We start from the raw sequence: 16,153 nt of genomic DNA, 5'->3' as shown, positions 1-16,153 counted from the left end.
TGCGCGCGCAGCCACGGCTGACGGCGACGCCATTTTGTCGCCGAGCTCGGTGTTTTGTTGAGCGCCGCGCGTCTAACGTCGGAGCGAAGAGCCGCCATGCCGGCCGGGCCTGTGCAGGCGATGGCGCCTGCCCAGCCAGCGCCCCCTGAAGCGAAGCAGGTACTTTTCGGCCTGATCCGTTTAGCAGAAGCCCACTCTCTGAGGTTCCTTCATCTTTCACCCCACCCCCCCAACCCTGGTTAATGTCCAAGGCCTCCTGAAGGGGGAGGTCCTCCTCCCAGGATGCCTTGCGGGACGAGAGCGGTGCATGCTGGGAGGCGTAGTCTGCAGCCCGCGGATACGTGGATGTATGGGAATTTTCTAAAGTGGGGAACGGGGAACCTATGCCCCCCACAGTTTGCGTGACTGCCAGCTCTTCTCAACCCTAAACGGCTTCGGCCCAGTATACCTGAAGGAGCGTCTCCACCTCCATCGTTCAGCCCGGACACTGAGATCCAGCTCCAAGGGCCTTCTGGCAGTTCCCTCCCTGCGAGAAGTGAGGTTACAGGGAACCAGACAAAGGGCCTTCTTGGTAGTGGCACCTCCCCTGTGGAACGCCCTCCCATCTGATGTCAAGGAAATAAGCAGCTATCCTATTTTTAAAAGACATCTGAAGGCAGCCCTGTTTAGGGAAGTTTATAATATTTAATGCTGTATGTTTTTAACACTCGATTTGGAGCCACCCAGAGTGGCTGGGGAAACTCAGCCAGATGGGCAGGGTATAAATAATAAATTATTATTATCATCATCCCTGGCCATTGGCCATTCTGGCTGGTGATGATGGGAAATGTGGTTGTTTATTACATTTATAAGCTGCTTTTTTTGCCATGACGGCTCAAAGCCTCTTACAAAAACGGGTTAAAAACAAAATTCATGCACACATTAAAACTGGTTCATGAAAACATCCTACCCACTCTAAAAGGCCATAGATAATTAAAAGCCAAAGGCCTGCTTTAAGAAGCAAGTTTTTTGCCTGGCACATGAAGATCTATAACAATGGTGCTGCCACCCTCCAGACTACTACGATTATTATTATTATTATTATTATTATTATTATTATTATATCTATCCGCACACACAAACACAGAGCTTTCTTTCCCAGACCAGGACTCAAGGCAGTGTGAACAAATTAGAACAACACAGTTAAAATGCAGAAGATTAACAACATATAAAATATAATACTTCAGATAAAAGTAATTAAACTATAAAAGAATTAAAACTATAAAAACAGATCCATTGAAAGACATAGTGAAAACAACACAACACTATTAAAAAAAAACCCAGTTGCTTTAAAAACAGCCCCCCAAAGCATGTTGGAATAAAACAGTCTTCATCCGCTGACAGAAAGATAACAAAGGGTGGGATGGGGGCCTGAAACTGAGGTGATAGATACATTTCTAAGGCCATCCCACTAAGGAGATGTAAACAAGGAGCTGTGATGTTTAGCTCAGTCTTTCACAACAGAACAATCCTGCAATAGAGACTATTGCTTTGAGGTAATACTTAATTTTTTCCCTCAGCAAACTGGTTTTTGAAAGATCCTTGGTCTGCTTTCTTTTTATGCCATATTCACTTTTAATTGCAGCCAGAAGATGAACCGAAAGAAGAAGCAACACCAGCCAAGCCCGTGGTGGGAATTATTTATCCTCCTCCAGAGGTTCGGAATATTGTGGACAAGACAGCCAGTTTTGTAGCCAGGTAGGTCACCCTAGACTGGACTCTTGGAATATCAGCTTCTTGCAGAGATAAGCTAAGAGGGTGGTTGAGGCAGCCTCAGCATGCATAGCTAATCAAATGTGTTAAGGGACAAAGGCAGTGAGGACTCAGGGTTGGCAATAATTTTTTTGTGTGGGTTGGATACTGTGCCTGTCCTTGGTGGCTTTTGAGGAATTTTAAATTTTGGTTTGGTGCTGATTTTTGCTCTATAACTTTTCTAGAAATGGTCCTGAGTTTGAAGCCCGCATCAGGCAGAATGAAATCAACAATCCCAAATTTAACTTCTTGAACCCCAACGATCCTTACCATGCCTACTATCGCCACAAAGTCAATGAGTTCAAGGAAGGGAAGGCACAGGAGCCCTCGGCAGCCATTCCCAAAGTGATGCAGGCACAGCAGAGTGCACAACAGCAGCTTCCCCAAAAGGTAAGCGGTTCCTCTCTCGTCTTCATCTGTCTCTTATCTTTCATGGTGCTGCAGGAGGGAAGGCCAACTGCCAATAAGTTTCTCTTAGCCTTTTCCTTCCATTCATACCTCACTGGCAGAAGTGAGGAACTTTTGGCCCTCTAGATGTTGCTTACCTACAGCCCCCATCAGCCCTAGCAAGCAGGGTCAGTGGCCAAGGGCATTGTAGTTCAGCGACATTTGGAGGGCCACAGGTTCCCCACACCAGCTGGTTGGGTATAAGTGGTGATCCATTTCTGTGTTCCTTCTGCAGGTACAAGCCCAGGTGATTCAGGAGACCGTGGTTCCGAAAGAGCCTCCTCCGGAATTTGAGTTCATTGCAGACCCTCCCTCGATCTCAGCCTTTGACTTGGACGTGGTAAAGCTGACAGCCCAGTTTGTTGCTCGGAACGGCAGGCAGTTCCTCACCCAGTTGATGCAGAAAGAGCAGAGGAATTACCAATTTGACTTCCTGCGCCCGCAGCACAGTCTCTTCAACTACTTCACCAAACTGGTTGAACAGTACACTAAGGTAACAAATCTCAGGTGCCAGGAGCATTCATTTGAACAAGCTTGAGGATAGTGCTATTTACGCAGAGCGACACGTGCATTTCAAAGTGACAAACTCTGAAGACTTCCTGTCTAGGTTGAAAAGAAATGCTTGCAAGGATCCTGGATGGAAAAGTAGGGACACCCCAGGCATTAAGGTGCCCTAATACTGATTTCACATTTTTTGTATGAATATGGCAAGATAAAAACAAAATTTGTTCCATAGCAAACAGGAGAAGCAGTGGAAATGATAGCAGAATTGTTCTTTTTTTGTTAAAAACATAACAATAGCCTGCTGGATCTGGCCAGTGGCCCATCTAGTCCAGCATCTTGGCCAACCAGATGCTTGTGGGAAACCAGCAAGCAGAACATTAGCATTCTCCCCTCCTTTGGTTTCCAGCAATTGGCATTCAGAAACATTGCTGCCTCCAAATATGGAGGCTTTGTCTAATAGGAGCTGGCTTGCCTAAGTCATAGCTATACCCGTTGCCAATTATGGCAAATAGTTGCCATCTTCTCTGCATCCTGTGCACATGTACTGTTCCTTAAAGTGTTCCTACTTTCAGGCAAAGCTGTGCCTAGACTTGGAGAGGGGGGGGGGAGCACAGAATTCAGCTTTTCTTTGAAACATTGACAACTCAACAAACAAGTTTCTAGTCCTCATGGCTGCTAAGATATGCTTGAAAACGTGTGTCGTTTCCTGCTGCTATCTCAGAAGCTGAGTGGGTGGTTGAATAAGACCTCAAGTGTTGCACATACCTCCCAGCCCATTACTGTGACTTGCAAACCTGGAATAAACTATAAAATCGCTGGCAAAAGTTATTTTGCATAAATTATATATACTGCAAGCTTTTCTTAATGCAGACTATTGATTGCTTGGGCAAGAAGAAAACCCTAACTGGAACTGATGCCTCAGTAGCCTATTGAATTTTTTTTTTCCAGATCTTGATTCCACCCAAGGGTTTGATCATAAAACTTAAGAAGGAGGCAGAAAACCCCAAAGAAGTATTGGATCAGGTAAGCAGTTAAGAGTTTTTTACATGATTGCCCTTTGCTAGGTTTAAAAAATCTGAAAACACTCTTCTGAGCTAACCATCTTATATCACTTTGAATTTCTGCCAATACTCCGTGCAGGCCTATAGAGGTATATACGTTACCCAGGTGTAAGCCTCACTGAGTTCAGTGGAGCTTCCTCCTAGGTGAGCAAGTGTAGGATTGCAGTCTTACATCTCAGTGGCCTTATTTGTAATAAAGGCAAGGTGGACCTTTGATTCTCCTTTTGTGATTGTATCACTTCGCGTTACTACCAAACACCTTTTTATTTTATTTATTGCATTTCTATTTCACCTTTCCTGCAAAGGGGCAAACCTACCGTGAGGTAGGTTAGGCTGAGAGGTAATGGTTGGCCCAGGCCATCCAGTGAATTTCATGGCTGAGTGGGGATTTAGACCCAGGCCACAGTCTAGCACGCTAACCACTACACTGCCTCTCAAAATATCCCACAATGTGTAATTTTCAAATGTGTCTACCATCATCCGATTCTTAAGTGCAGTGATCCAGTTAATCTGAACTACCCTTGGTAGCCAGCCAACACCTGCAATTACCACCAACCCAGCTCTTTCCATGACTGAAGTGGGAGGATATGGCCTTGTCAATGCCTTCAAGCTGAGTTTTGGGGGCACTTGAAAGCAGTTGACCTTGGTGCTTATCGAGAATGTATCCAAAAACACAGTTACTGGGTTTTTTTTAATGTTACTTGATGCTTTGTGCAGGCGTGTTACAGAGTGGAGTGGGCCAAGTTTCAGGAACGAGAGCGGAAGAAGGAAGAGGAGGAAAAGGAGCGAGAGCGCGTTGCTTATGCCCAGATCGATTGGCATGATTTTGTGGTGGTGGAAACCGTGGACTTCCAGCCCTCTGAGCAAGGTTGGGTCATTTACTTTGCTGAAATGCATATCTTGACCTCTCTCAAAGCCTCATTGAATCCAGCATAAGTCAGGAAGGGAAAAGCCGCTTAGACTCAATGAAAATATTGAATAACTCATCTGTTATTCCTCCAAGGAAGCACTATATAGCTACTTTCCAACAAAGTCTTCCAGCAACCGTCTGTATATTACTATATTATTATTAATATTATCATCATCATTATTCTAGTTAGCTGCTGGTTACTCGAAGGTTCCAAGCTACTTACATTTAAAAACATAAATATAAACACATTATACCATAAACACAGAACACATCAACCCACAAAACAGCCGCAGGAAACTTGAGCAGTAAACTTTTTAACGTCTCAAGTCTATCAAAAGCCGGGGGGGGGGAATATACGTCTTTACGTGGTGACAAGTAGATATCACTAAAGGTGCCAGGTGGACCTTGCTGGAGAAAACACACACAACTGAAAAGATCCTTCTTTCAATCATCATCATCCTCTGAGCCTCCCCCCCTCAGGGGGGGGTCCTGGAGAAGACTGTACTGTAATATACTTGAAAAGCAGGTGCAAATAAAATGGAAGCTGCAAGCAAGACCTGCATTTGAACTCTGCTTCTTGAATCCCACAAATATCAGAAAAAAGTTCAAGCTAACAGAGCCCCCAGCCCAGAAATCCAGTCACTTCCCACTGAGGTGGACCCTTAACAAGGAGCTTGTCTAGGGAAGACACATGACCCTTTTTTCAGCTGTGTAACCTGTTTCACCAAAGGTATGATTCCCCCCCCTTTTTTTTGCAGGGAACTTCCCACCCCCCACCACTCCCGAGGAGCTAGGTGCACGAATTCTCATCCAGGAGCGCTATGAGAAGTTTGGCGAAAGTGAAGAAGTGGAGATGGAAGTGGAGTCAGATGATGAAGATGAGAAACAAGAAAAGACTGAGGAGGCACCATCTCAGTTGGACCAGGATACCCAAGTGCAGGACATGGATGAGGTGAGCAGTTAGTCTGCGGGAAAGTCTTTTCGGTGTGGCAAAGCTTGAAAGTAGTCTTTCTGAATCTCTTAATCCCCGTACTCAGTAAAGTAATGTTCATAAGAGTTTGTTTCTTGTACTGCATAGCTGGTGTCCTGGACCTTAATGCTCTGCTGAACTCAAATTGGGGCTCAAGTTTTAATGTCTGGTGGTGGGGGAAAGGTTCGACAGTGGAATTTGCTGCCAAGGAGAGTAGTGGAGTCTCCTTCTTTGGAGGTCTTTAAGCAGAGGCTTGACAACCATATGTCAGGAGTGCTCTGATGGTGTTTCCTGCTTGGCAGGGGGTTGGACTCGATGGCCCTTGTGGTGTCTTCCAACTCTATGATTCTATGTTCCGAAAGTTTTAGAAGATCTTTGTTTTTAGCCGTAAACCTACAAGGGATGAGAGAGGGTTCTGAAAACAGTCTAGTCCAAGCCCACAAGTCTGTTGATGGTTCAAAGTGCAGCCTTTCACATGCTCAAGGCTTGAACAAGCCAGCCGCAAAGGTATGATAGAATCATAGAGTTCGAAGGGACTCTGTGGATCAAAAACTCCCTGTGATGCAGGAATATGCACCCATATGGGGATCAAACCCATGACCTTGGCGTTATTAGCACCATGCTCTTAACCAATTGAGCTAACTGGTGCCAGCTTAAATCAGGGAAGAGACTTGCTTAAGCCTGGTTTGTCTTCTTACTAAGAAAACTGAGTTGAGCCTTTCAAGAGAATCATGCTTCATGATCCTTCACTTAAAATTTTTTTTGAAGGGCTCTGATGAAGAAGATGAGAGTCAGAAAGTTCCACCACCTCCAGAAACTCCGATGCCACCACCTCTTCCTCCTACTCCAGACCAAGTCATTGTCAGGAAAGATTATGACCCTAAAGGTAAGCTTGGGGTTAAGATCAGGTGGGGTTTGTGACTGGGTTGCATTCTAGATCCAGTAGTCATAATCTTTCCTGACATTTCTAACTGTATATCTCTCTTCTCTCTCTCTCTCTCTCTCTCTCTCTCTCTCTCTCTCTCTCTCTCTCTCTCTCTCTCTCGCCTCTCTCCAGCATCTAAGCCTTTGCCACCAACTCCGGCCCCAGATGAGTATCTTGTCTCCCCCATCACGGGGGAGAAAATCCCTGCCAGCAAAATGCAAGAACATATGCGCATTGGGCTTCTGGATCCCCGCTGGTTGGAGCAAAGGGATCGCTCTCTCCGGGAGAAGCAGAGCGATGATGAGGTCTATGCCCCAGGTCAGTCCAGCAAGGTTTTAGTGGTCTTTTATCGACATATTTTTTTCTTGTGTTAACCTTGATTACATGTTTATGCGTGTCTGAAGGAAACTAGTCAGATACTATAATGCTCTTCTGAAATAATTAGAATCATTCCGTGCTAATAAATTAATAGATAAATGAATTACCTTGGATTAACTTTAGTTTTATAAGAGGACAGCTATCAAGCGGCAGGTAGGCATCAAGTTTCAAAAGGCGTTTTGGGGGCAGGTGTGTTTACTACACTGCAATTCATTTGATTCTGTAGTAAAACGTTTAACGTATTTTCCTCTCCAAACGGGGATGTTCAAAGCAGCTAATAAAGGTATATAAAAGAAAAAACAATACCCAGTAATAATTCAGAATGCAATAAGTATATATTTGAATATCAACTACATGTCAGCTGCTCTTGAGTTTTTTAATGAAAGAATGGGCTTTATAAGCATAAGAAATATATAAAAACCTGTGCCTGGTTTGGGTTGTCCAGAGCCCTGACAAAGTAGTGAATGGAGAAGGTAGAACACTATCTTGGCGGCCAAAATTTTCAGATGGCTAAATTTTTCAGTGCATCCCATTTCTGTTTGCCCATTTTATGGGAGTAGCGACAACAGATGGCTTAGAACCTATGAGCAGTGCCCTATCTTGAAGGACAAAAACAAAACCACCATGGTAAACTCTCCCATTTTACTCATACTTTCAGGTTTGGACATTGAAAGCAGCTTGAAACAGCTGGCTGAGCGCCGTACCGATATTTTTGGTGTTGAAGAGACAGCTATCGGCAAGAAAATTGGGGAAGAAGAGATCCAGAAACCAGAAGAGAAGGTATGGCAGGGAGCCAGGCTAGAAAGCGCTCTGCTACCGGAAGTGTGAAGGAAAGAAAGCCTCCTCCTCCAGTGGCTTAACTCTAGTTAGTGTGAAAGCAAAAGGCACTAAGACTCACCTGTTTTCTGTTTTACTAGGTGACCTGGGATGGCCACTCTGGCAGCATGGCCCGAACTCAGCAGGCAGCTCAGGCCAACATTACCCTTCAGGAGCAGATTGAGGCTATCCATAAGGCCAAAGGGCTGGTGCCAGAGGATGACAGCAAGGAGAAGATTGGTCCGAGCAAACCCAATGAGATGCCCCAGCCCCCACCCCTCTCGTCGGCCCCAAACATCCAAACCAGCGCTCCGCCAATTGCATCAGTGCCTCGCCCGCCCTCGGTAAGCCCCACTTGTTCCATAGGAAGCTCCTCTGCTTAAAGGACTTCTTCTGTTTGGCAGAGGGAGCCAGGTTTTAATTTGCATCTTGTAAGCTGAATTGCCTTGCTTGGGGAAGGGTCACGTCTCAGTGGCAGAGCACAGGCTTTGCATGCAGAAGGCCTCTGGTTTGATCCCCAGTATCTCCAGGTAGAGCCAAGAGAAATTCCCTGTCTGAATCCCTGGAGAACAGCTGCCAGTCTGTGCCAGTCATACTGAGCTAGATGGACCTACATGGCATGGTTCAGCATAAAGCAACTTCCTGTATTCTTACGTCTTCTAGATGCCACCACCTGTCCGTACAACAGTTGTCAGCGCTGTTCCCGTCATGCCTCGCCCACCAATGACTTCGGTGGTCCGCTTACCTCCAGGCTCTGTCATCGCTGCTCCGATGCCACCGATCATACATGCCCCTCGGATCAACGTAGTTCCGATGCCACCTTCGGCCCCACCCATCATGGCTCCACGGCCCCCTCCCATGATTGTGCCAACAGGTCAGTGCTGAACAATCTCACCTCGGGCTAAATAAGTTTTGGGAATTGTGGAAGCCCGTCAGGATTCCTCTTGGTCTCAGAATTTGCTTCTGTTGGCGCATTTTCCTCAGTGGTCCTATAGCTACTGCATTCAGCAGTTGCACTTTACCTGCAAGTCTTTGATCAAAAGTTTCTGCAGGCTTCACTGGGATTCTCCATACCGAAAAGCCATTTCTCCAATGGAATTAAGCCCTGGAGGTCAACACTGCTAAAATTTAGTCACTGCATTTGCTAAATGAATAATAACAGTTGTGTTAAAATTGGTGACATATTTGAGTTTGATACAATGCCACAGTGACAACCTTACCCTATGTATTGTCTTGTGATGATCACCGTGTGTGCTGTTAAAAAAAAAATCTGTAGTTGTTAACAGTTATACAGGTGACTCCTTTCTCCCAAAAGTTTGAAGTCTAGAAAAGAAGAGGGAGGAAATGTTGGGCAGAAACAGAATTCCTCCTACTTGTTCCAAATTGGTGGTTCCCCTCTTCCAAAATGAACTTAGAATTTCATCCTCATTCTCCCTGGCCTTCCAATTCCTTTTCTCACATGAAGGGTTGAAAATAGTTCCATAGTCTATTGTTTATGCTCCATGACCTTTTCCTACCCATAGCCCCTTTTCCACAGAGAAACTGAGGCAGGCTGCTTTCAGTTTCTTCCATGGCCCAAGATCATTCTTTCCACCATCTACGGGGATGAGGGTAGACTAGATATTGCATTTTCAATCCTCTAGGATGCTTCATTGATGTACAAAGACTGTGGTGCTGGCTGCATTTACACAGGAGTTGGCTTGCAAGTTTTCTGTCTAAATCAGAGACCCGTTCTTCCACATAGGTATGGAAAAGCACACACCGCCAACCCCAGTTCTTGAACCCAATAAGTTGAAAGTGTGCTCTGTGACATTACAGTATATTCTTGACCATTGTATGTGACAAAGGAGCGGCCTGGAACCTTTGTGCTTTCCTGTAGAGTTTTCCGTTTTAAATCATGAAATCCAAATAGGCACTATTTTATTATCTCATAGGTTTCAGGTGAGCTAAGCCATTGACTAATTATATTTAATTGTTACAATATAGGATACAGACAGGGACCAGTCAGCAGTCCAGGTAACTTCTTAAGTGTCATTGTGACCTCGGAGGTAACTCAGCTAATCACTAACCTTCAAGTCGAGCTCTTAATTTGCATGCCTTCACTTCTCTTGTCTGTCCAGAGTGGTACCGGGGATTCCTGGCTGTGGTGTGCGTCTCTGTGTGTCAATAGTTCTTGACCTTTTGTAGACTACTTGGCCTGATTGTCGCCGCTCTTCAAAGATTCTTGTGGCTGCATGCTAGCTTGGGTGCCAGTTCTCCAGACACTGTCGTTTTGCAAGAGAAACAAAGGCAGGAATAGAGGAAGAGCCACTTTGTGCCCTTGGAAAGAGCCAGAGTCTTCTGTCTGTGTTTCAGTTGCTTCACACCCACTACAGTTGTTGCAAAGTAGCTTTAAGCCCTGCCCCCTTCATCTCGCCTTCATGGTCTGGCTGCTTTGTGTGTGGCTCTCCCTCTTTTCAATGACCGCCATCCAAGTTTGAGATAAGTAGCTCAAGGTACATAAATAAGATGCTATCGAGTCACTTAGATCCTGGGCTGTCACGTGGAAGTGTTCTTGTCTGAAATTCTTGTAATTCTCTTAAATGCTTAATACCCTAGTCATTCCAAGCCAAAGAGTTCACAGTGGAGTTGAAAGATCTGTGATTTTTTTTAAAAACAAACAAACGTGGATGGAAAGTAGTCGCCAGACCCAAGTATTTGAAACCCAGGGAACAGAGCAAGGGCAGATTCACATATTGCATTTTTAGGTGTACACTTCTGGTCAGGCACATGTGCAGTTGCAGCCCAGGATAGTTCATGAGGACCCGTAAGGAAACAAGGGCAACTTGACCATAGCGATATTTGTGTCATAAAGCTCACGACTAGCATTAACTTCCTACACAGCTGCAGCAAAGCCTAGGAAAGGGACTTCAGCCTACTCTGGGATAGCAGATGCATCACATGTGTTTAGGTGCGTTCATCTCCCCTCCCACCCCCCAAAGTTATTTAACCTTCATTTTATTGCTACGAAGCAGAGCTTTCTACATTCCCACATTTTCCTTACTTAGAAGCACTGAAAATTAGACTTCCAGCAGGTGTGATGTCCTGACTTTTGCAGTGCTTGGATAGGAGAAGCTGACAACTTTCCTAGGCTTTTTAGCTCAACTAATCTCATTTTAACACAGCTTTTATGCCTTGGGAGTTTCTACTTACTCTTGCTTTTCTTTTGGTCTCTTTTCTTTCCCTAAAGGCAATGGTGTCAAATGTAACTCTTTCAAGAGATTTCCATTCCACCTTCTTGTGACCAGGAAATGTATTTTAAGGATCCATACTTCTCTCTGGTGCCAGGGACAGACCCCATTGGAGATTGCAAAGGCCACTGGTCCCTCCAGAGTCATTAAACTTTTTTTATTAAAAAAAAACCCCTGCTATTTTTATACCCTGCCTTTCTATAAAAATCAAGCAAAATTGTTGCTTACGTTTTAAAAAACACATATAAAACTCTTTAATATTCAAAGTAACCATAGCAGCGTTCAAAAGAATAAAAGGCATTTGATACATGAGAAGTAAAACAATTTTTTTTTTAAAAAAAGATACAACTCCACACCTTCACAGTGACTAGTACTATGCATAACCAATAACACCATTCTGAAAGTGCTTTGGTTTTTAGCATACACCAAAAACATAAAATCACCTTATTTCTAAAGGCCAGGAGGTTGGGAGCAGAGACACAAACACCCCCCCCCCTTCTTAGTTATTTCTTGCAAGCAAGCTCATAAGTGAGTTGTTTTGCCCTTGATTAGCGTTGGAAGATGCAAACATGCTTCCTGTGCTACCTTCTCAAGCAGAAATGGAGATGGGACTATACCAGGCTTTTTCTGCATTTGACACCACTGCTTTGGGGTTCTGTCCACGTCTTTTGCTCCAAACGCCACTAGTGATTTTCTTGCAGAATAAACACTCTTCCCCACCCCTTCAGCTTTTGTTCCAGCTCCTCCTGTGGCGCCAGTGAGTGCTCCGGCCCCTATGCCTCCTGTCCACCCTCCACCTCCCATGGATGATGAGCCGGCCTCCAAGAAGCTGAAATCTGAAGAGAACCTGATGCCGGAAGAGGAATTCCTGCGCAGAAACAAGGTGTGTGCTTAAATAAATAATGGTGCTTTGATCTTAGGCCAGAGGAATCTTCTAGCGGTTGGGTGATCAGCGACCCTTCACATTCCAATTAAGCTGGGTTGCCAGCCTGAAGTTGGGAATGGGGGAATTTGCAAGGGAAAGGAATTCAAAAGGTGGAAGGGCAGCCTTCCAGGAAGAAGCAGAGGTTTTCTCATTGGTTCTCCCTTCTTCTCCTTTGTCAGATGTGGCAAATTCATGGGGGAGATGGCTATCAATGGCTGCAAGCCACAATGGCTGTGCTCTGCCTCCACAGTCAGAGGCAGCAATGCTTCTGAATACCAGTTGCTGGAAACCACAGGAGAGGAGACAGCTCGAATCCTGCTTGTGGATTTCCTACAGGCATCTGGTTGGCCACTGTGAGAACAGGGTGCTGAACTAGATGGGCCATTGGCCTAATCCAACAGGCTCTTCTTGTGTTCTTAAGCACACACACACCCTTAACAGTGTAATTCTGCTTACTCCCTTAGGGCCCAGTCACGGTCAAAGTTCAAGTTCCTAACATGCAGGACAAGACTGAATGGAAGCTGAATGGCCAGGTGCTGGTGTTCACCCTCCCTCTCTCTGACCAGGTATGTGGCTCAAGCAATGGCTGGCTGGTTTCTCTGTTGTCAGTGACTGCTTTGCTCTTCAGACAGTTATCTGGGGTTTGGAAAGAGTATTTTGCTGCATAAAATGATCCCCGTCTTTATCAGCGGCCAGGTGCCATTAATAAAACCAGCAAAAGCTATAAATATTGTCTTACTACTTGTGGACTGCAGGTGTTGCAGCAGAGAGTTACATATAAAAATGTTAGATTATGTGACTCTTCAGGAACTGCAGCTGTTGCAGAATGCAGTAGCCAGATTAATTGTTGCAGCCAGGTGATTGTACCTTTTAACACCTGTTCTGGCTGCGCTTTACTGGCAGGCCGTGCATTTCCAGGCCCAAATCTGTGTGCTATAAGGTTTACACAGTTCAGCACCGCACTGCTTAATGGAATGTCTCTCCCAATATGAATCTACCCATGCATTAAGATCTACACCAAACTCTCTCTTCATTCTGGAGAGGTTCAGAGAGTTGCTCCCTGTTTGTAGGGCGGGGAGGGGGGACTCCGCAGGAAGACCCACATGGTCTGATACTGTCTTTTTTGGCCCCAGTTTAAAACTTTCTTCTGTTCTCAAGCATTTGATGTCATCTAATGGGCTGCTTTTCCTAATCATCAGTTTTTAATTTTGGGAGGAAAGGCTGCTTTGTATATTCTTCCAGTTTTTATATTGCTGATTTTAATGGGGTGTATGTGTTTAGTATTAAATATTGGATTGCTTTTTTACTGCTTAGTTTTAAACACTGTATATTTACATGTATTTTATATTTCTATAAGCCAGCTAATAATAATAATAATAATAATAATAATAATAATAATGCTAACATGTAAAGATGCACAGCAGGCATTAAAAGAGAGAACAGTGTGTGGCTGTTTATAACCATGAAGCAGCAGGCAAAGCTTTTACCATTCCTGGGTATAAAATACCTGACCAGATTTAACTGATGAGTCACCATTTGGCATCCCTGCTCCCTGATTCATTTCTCTATTGATTGATACAGCTTTCCTTTGATAATAATAATAATAATAATAATAATAATAATAATAATAATAATAATAATAATAATAATAATAATAATAATTTATTATTTATACCCCGCCCATCTGGCTGAGTTTCCCCAGCCACTCTGGGCGGCTCCCAATCAGTGTTAAAAACAGTACATTGATGACATTCATTGCAAACCTTTTCCTTTCTGTCATGTTATGTTTCCCAAGCATGTGCTGTACAAGTCCCTTGTATAGTGCCCAATTTCATTGAAGGTGTTTGTGGGTTTCCTTTGGTTCCTAGGTTTCTGTTATCAAGGTCAAGATTCATGAAGCCACTGGAATGCCTGCTGGGAAACAAAAGCTCCAATATGAGGTGGGTGTGTGGGCCTATTGGCCCTTAATTAGTTAGTTAGTTTGCCGTTCTTCATTCATAGATCTCAGGATTCACAACATAAAAATACAAGATACAAAAGACATAATAAAAACAAGAACAAAAACAAACCAATAACCTCTCTCCTCTCCACCGTCTCCCACAAACACATTTAAAAGGGTATGTAGCATGTTAATCAACTAAAGGCCTGGCTGAAAAGGAACTTTTTTGCCTGGCACATAAAGGTATATAATGAAGGCGCCAGCTGAACCTCCTTGGGGAGAGCATTCCACTTAACCCTGAGTGTCTTAAGATCCCAGCCCTGTGCCTTATCTGTTCCCTTGCCTTTTTCAAGCTTAAATTGCAAATGCCATGATTCGCATTCCATGCTGAGATATGAAGGAAGAGCTATAACTCAGTGGTAGAGCGGTTGCTTTGCATGCAGGAAATCCCATATTCATTCCCCAGCATCTCCAGGTGGGGCTGCTGGTCAGTGTAGACAGTGATGAGCTAGATGGACCAATGGTGTGACTCTGTGCAAGGCAGCTTCCTGTGGTTTCCTTTTGGTGCAAAGGGTGGGTTTTGTTTTCCTTGCCAAGCACAAAGCTTAGCACTGTTGAGACCTTCTTGTGTCTTGTCTTTTCAGGGCATCTTCATCAAAGATTCCAACTCTCTGGCTTATTACAACATGACCAGCGGGTCAGTGATCCACTTAGCACTCAAAGAAAGAGGTGGTAGAAAGAAGTAGGACTCCATTGGCAAGGCAGCTGCCCCACAGCATATGGCATAAGACAAGCTGCCAGAATCTGCCAGCTCCTGAGTAACAGCCGCATGGCGTTCCCACATGGGCAATGCTTTGTACCTTCAGCTTGTATCTGGTAATCCCTTCAGCTGGAGAAAGTTGTTCATGCCCTTGGAGTCACTGTGAATTATTTTTCAAGTTGATGTGTGTATATTTCAGCAGCTCGTGCTATATATTCACAATGTTATCAGAATCGCTGCTTGGCTAGCATTTCTTTTCAGTGGTCTTGTGTTTTAATTTCTTGCAACGTTTTGCCTCTGCGGCTAAGATCTCTCTTAGCTTTGATTAGATCTGACCCATGCGCATTAAACTTTTGGAAGGGGCTTGCTGGCATATAAGAGAATGATACCTTCTGGATGAAACATTTCAGTTTAACTTCCTTATTCCAAATAACTAGTGTAATAAAAGCATTTGTGATTTTTCCATGTGAAATCTCTGAGCTCTGATGTCTTTTGCAACGACCTGGATTTCCTGGGAATGGTCAGACAACAGAGATGGAAGAAGCTGGTAACACAGTAAACCTGCAATGTGAGGTCTTACTCAGAACAGTGGAATTGGTCAGGGTTCCTGGAAGCGACTTGCATTAGTCCAGCATAATTTTTTACTCCCCACCCTCCTGCTTTGGAGCAGCTTACCTCCTCCATTGCATTGCTTTTGAGTTGAGTGAAAAAGAAGTCACTTTGTTCTTGGCTCCTGGCCTTCTGTATTAAGTGTTTGACCAACACATGAGCTTCAAGGGGCTTGCGCTAGATTCCTCAGAATCTTGCCAAGATTTAACCCTCTTAGTTTGGGAGATTACTCATCAAACAATATGAACCTGACAAAAGTGTAACACACTTTCACTGACTTCAATACAAAATATGGAAATGATTTTAAATCTGTGTGTCTTTTTTGCAAATCGCTCCTTGTCGTACTAAAGGCTGAAAGAAGCCTTCAGAGGGCAGTAGATTAAGATGCTGTTCAAGTCTCTTATCTTTACCCCTTGCAGTGCAGCCACACTTGCTTATAGAGTCTGTAGGTTTTTGATAATTGAAGGCTGTAATTTTGGTGGCAGAGGCTTTTGGAGCCTTTTCTTATCATGGCTAAAGAGTTACACAATACAGTGGTACCTCTGGTTGTGAACGGGATCTGTTCCACAGCCCCGTTTGCAACATGAGCAGAACGCAACCTGAACATGTGCGGGTCACGTTTTGCCACTTCTGCGTATGTGTGTGACGTCATTTGGAGTGTCTGCGCATGCACGAGTGGCAAAACCCAGAAGTAACCCTTTTCGGTACTTCTGGGTTGCCGCGGGACGCGACCTGAAAAGACGTAACCTGAATCAAACATAACAAGAGGTATGACTAGGTTCTAAATTAGCCGGTCCCAGGCTGTTGCCCTAGAGATGTTTTGGACTACATCTCCCATCAGCCCCAGGCAGCATTGCTGCTCTAGCTGAGACTGATGGGAATTTGAGT

The 16,153-nt window shown here is 44.4% G+C and overlaps 1 protein-coding gene across 1 annotated transcript; it reads left to right on the top strand.

Moving 5' to 3' along the window:
* Window positions 1–2: 2 nt before the first annotated feature.
* SF3A1 (splicing factor 3a subunit 1) lies at window positions 3–15,566 on the top strand. Its single transcript, XM_081892310.1, has 17 exons — window positions 3–159; window positions 1,625–1,737; window positions 1,977–2,181; window positions 2,474–2,731; window positions 3,691–3,765; window positions 4,521–4,671; window positions 5,472–5,665; window positions 6,452–6,569; window positions 6,741–6,926; window positions 7,645–7,766; window positions 7,904–8,146; window positions 8,466–8,676; window positions 9,789–9,818; window positions 11,761–11,915; window positions 12,422–12,523; window positions 13,826–13,897; window positions 14,541–15,566. The coding sequence occupies exons 1-17, from the start codon at window positions 97–99 to the stop codon at window positions 14,640–14,642; spliced, it is 2,400 nt and encodes a 799-aa protein (XP_081748436.1). The 5' UTR covers window positions 3–96; the 3' UTR covers window positions 14,643–15,566.
* Window positions 15,567–16,153: the final 587 nt, after the last annotated feature.

The sequence above is a fragment of the Podarcis melisellensis genome (assembly GCF_964234715.1).
Source record: "Podarcis melisellensis genome assembly, chromosome: 16".
In the NCBI taxonomy this organism is placed as follows: domain Eukaryota; kingdom Metazoa; phylum Chordata; class Lepidosauria; order Squamata; family Lacertidae; genus Podarcis; species Podarcis melisellensis.
This window is presented reverse-complemented; position numbering and strand designations above follow the sequence as displayed.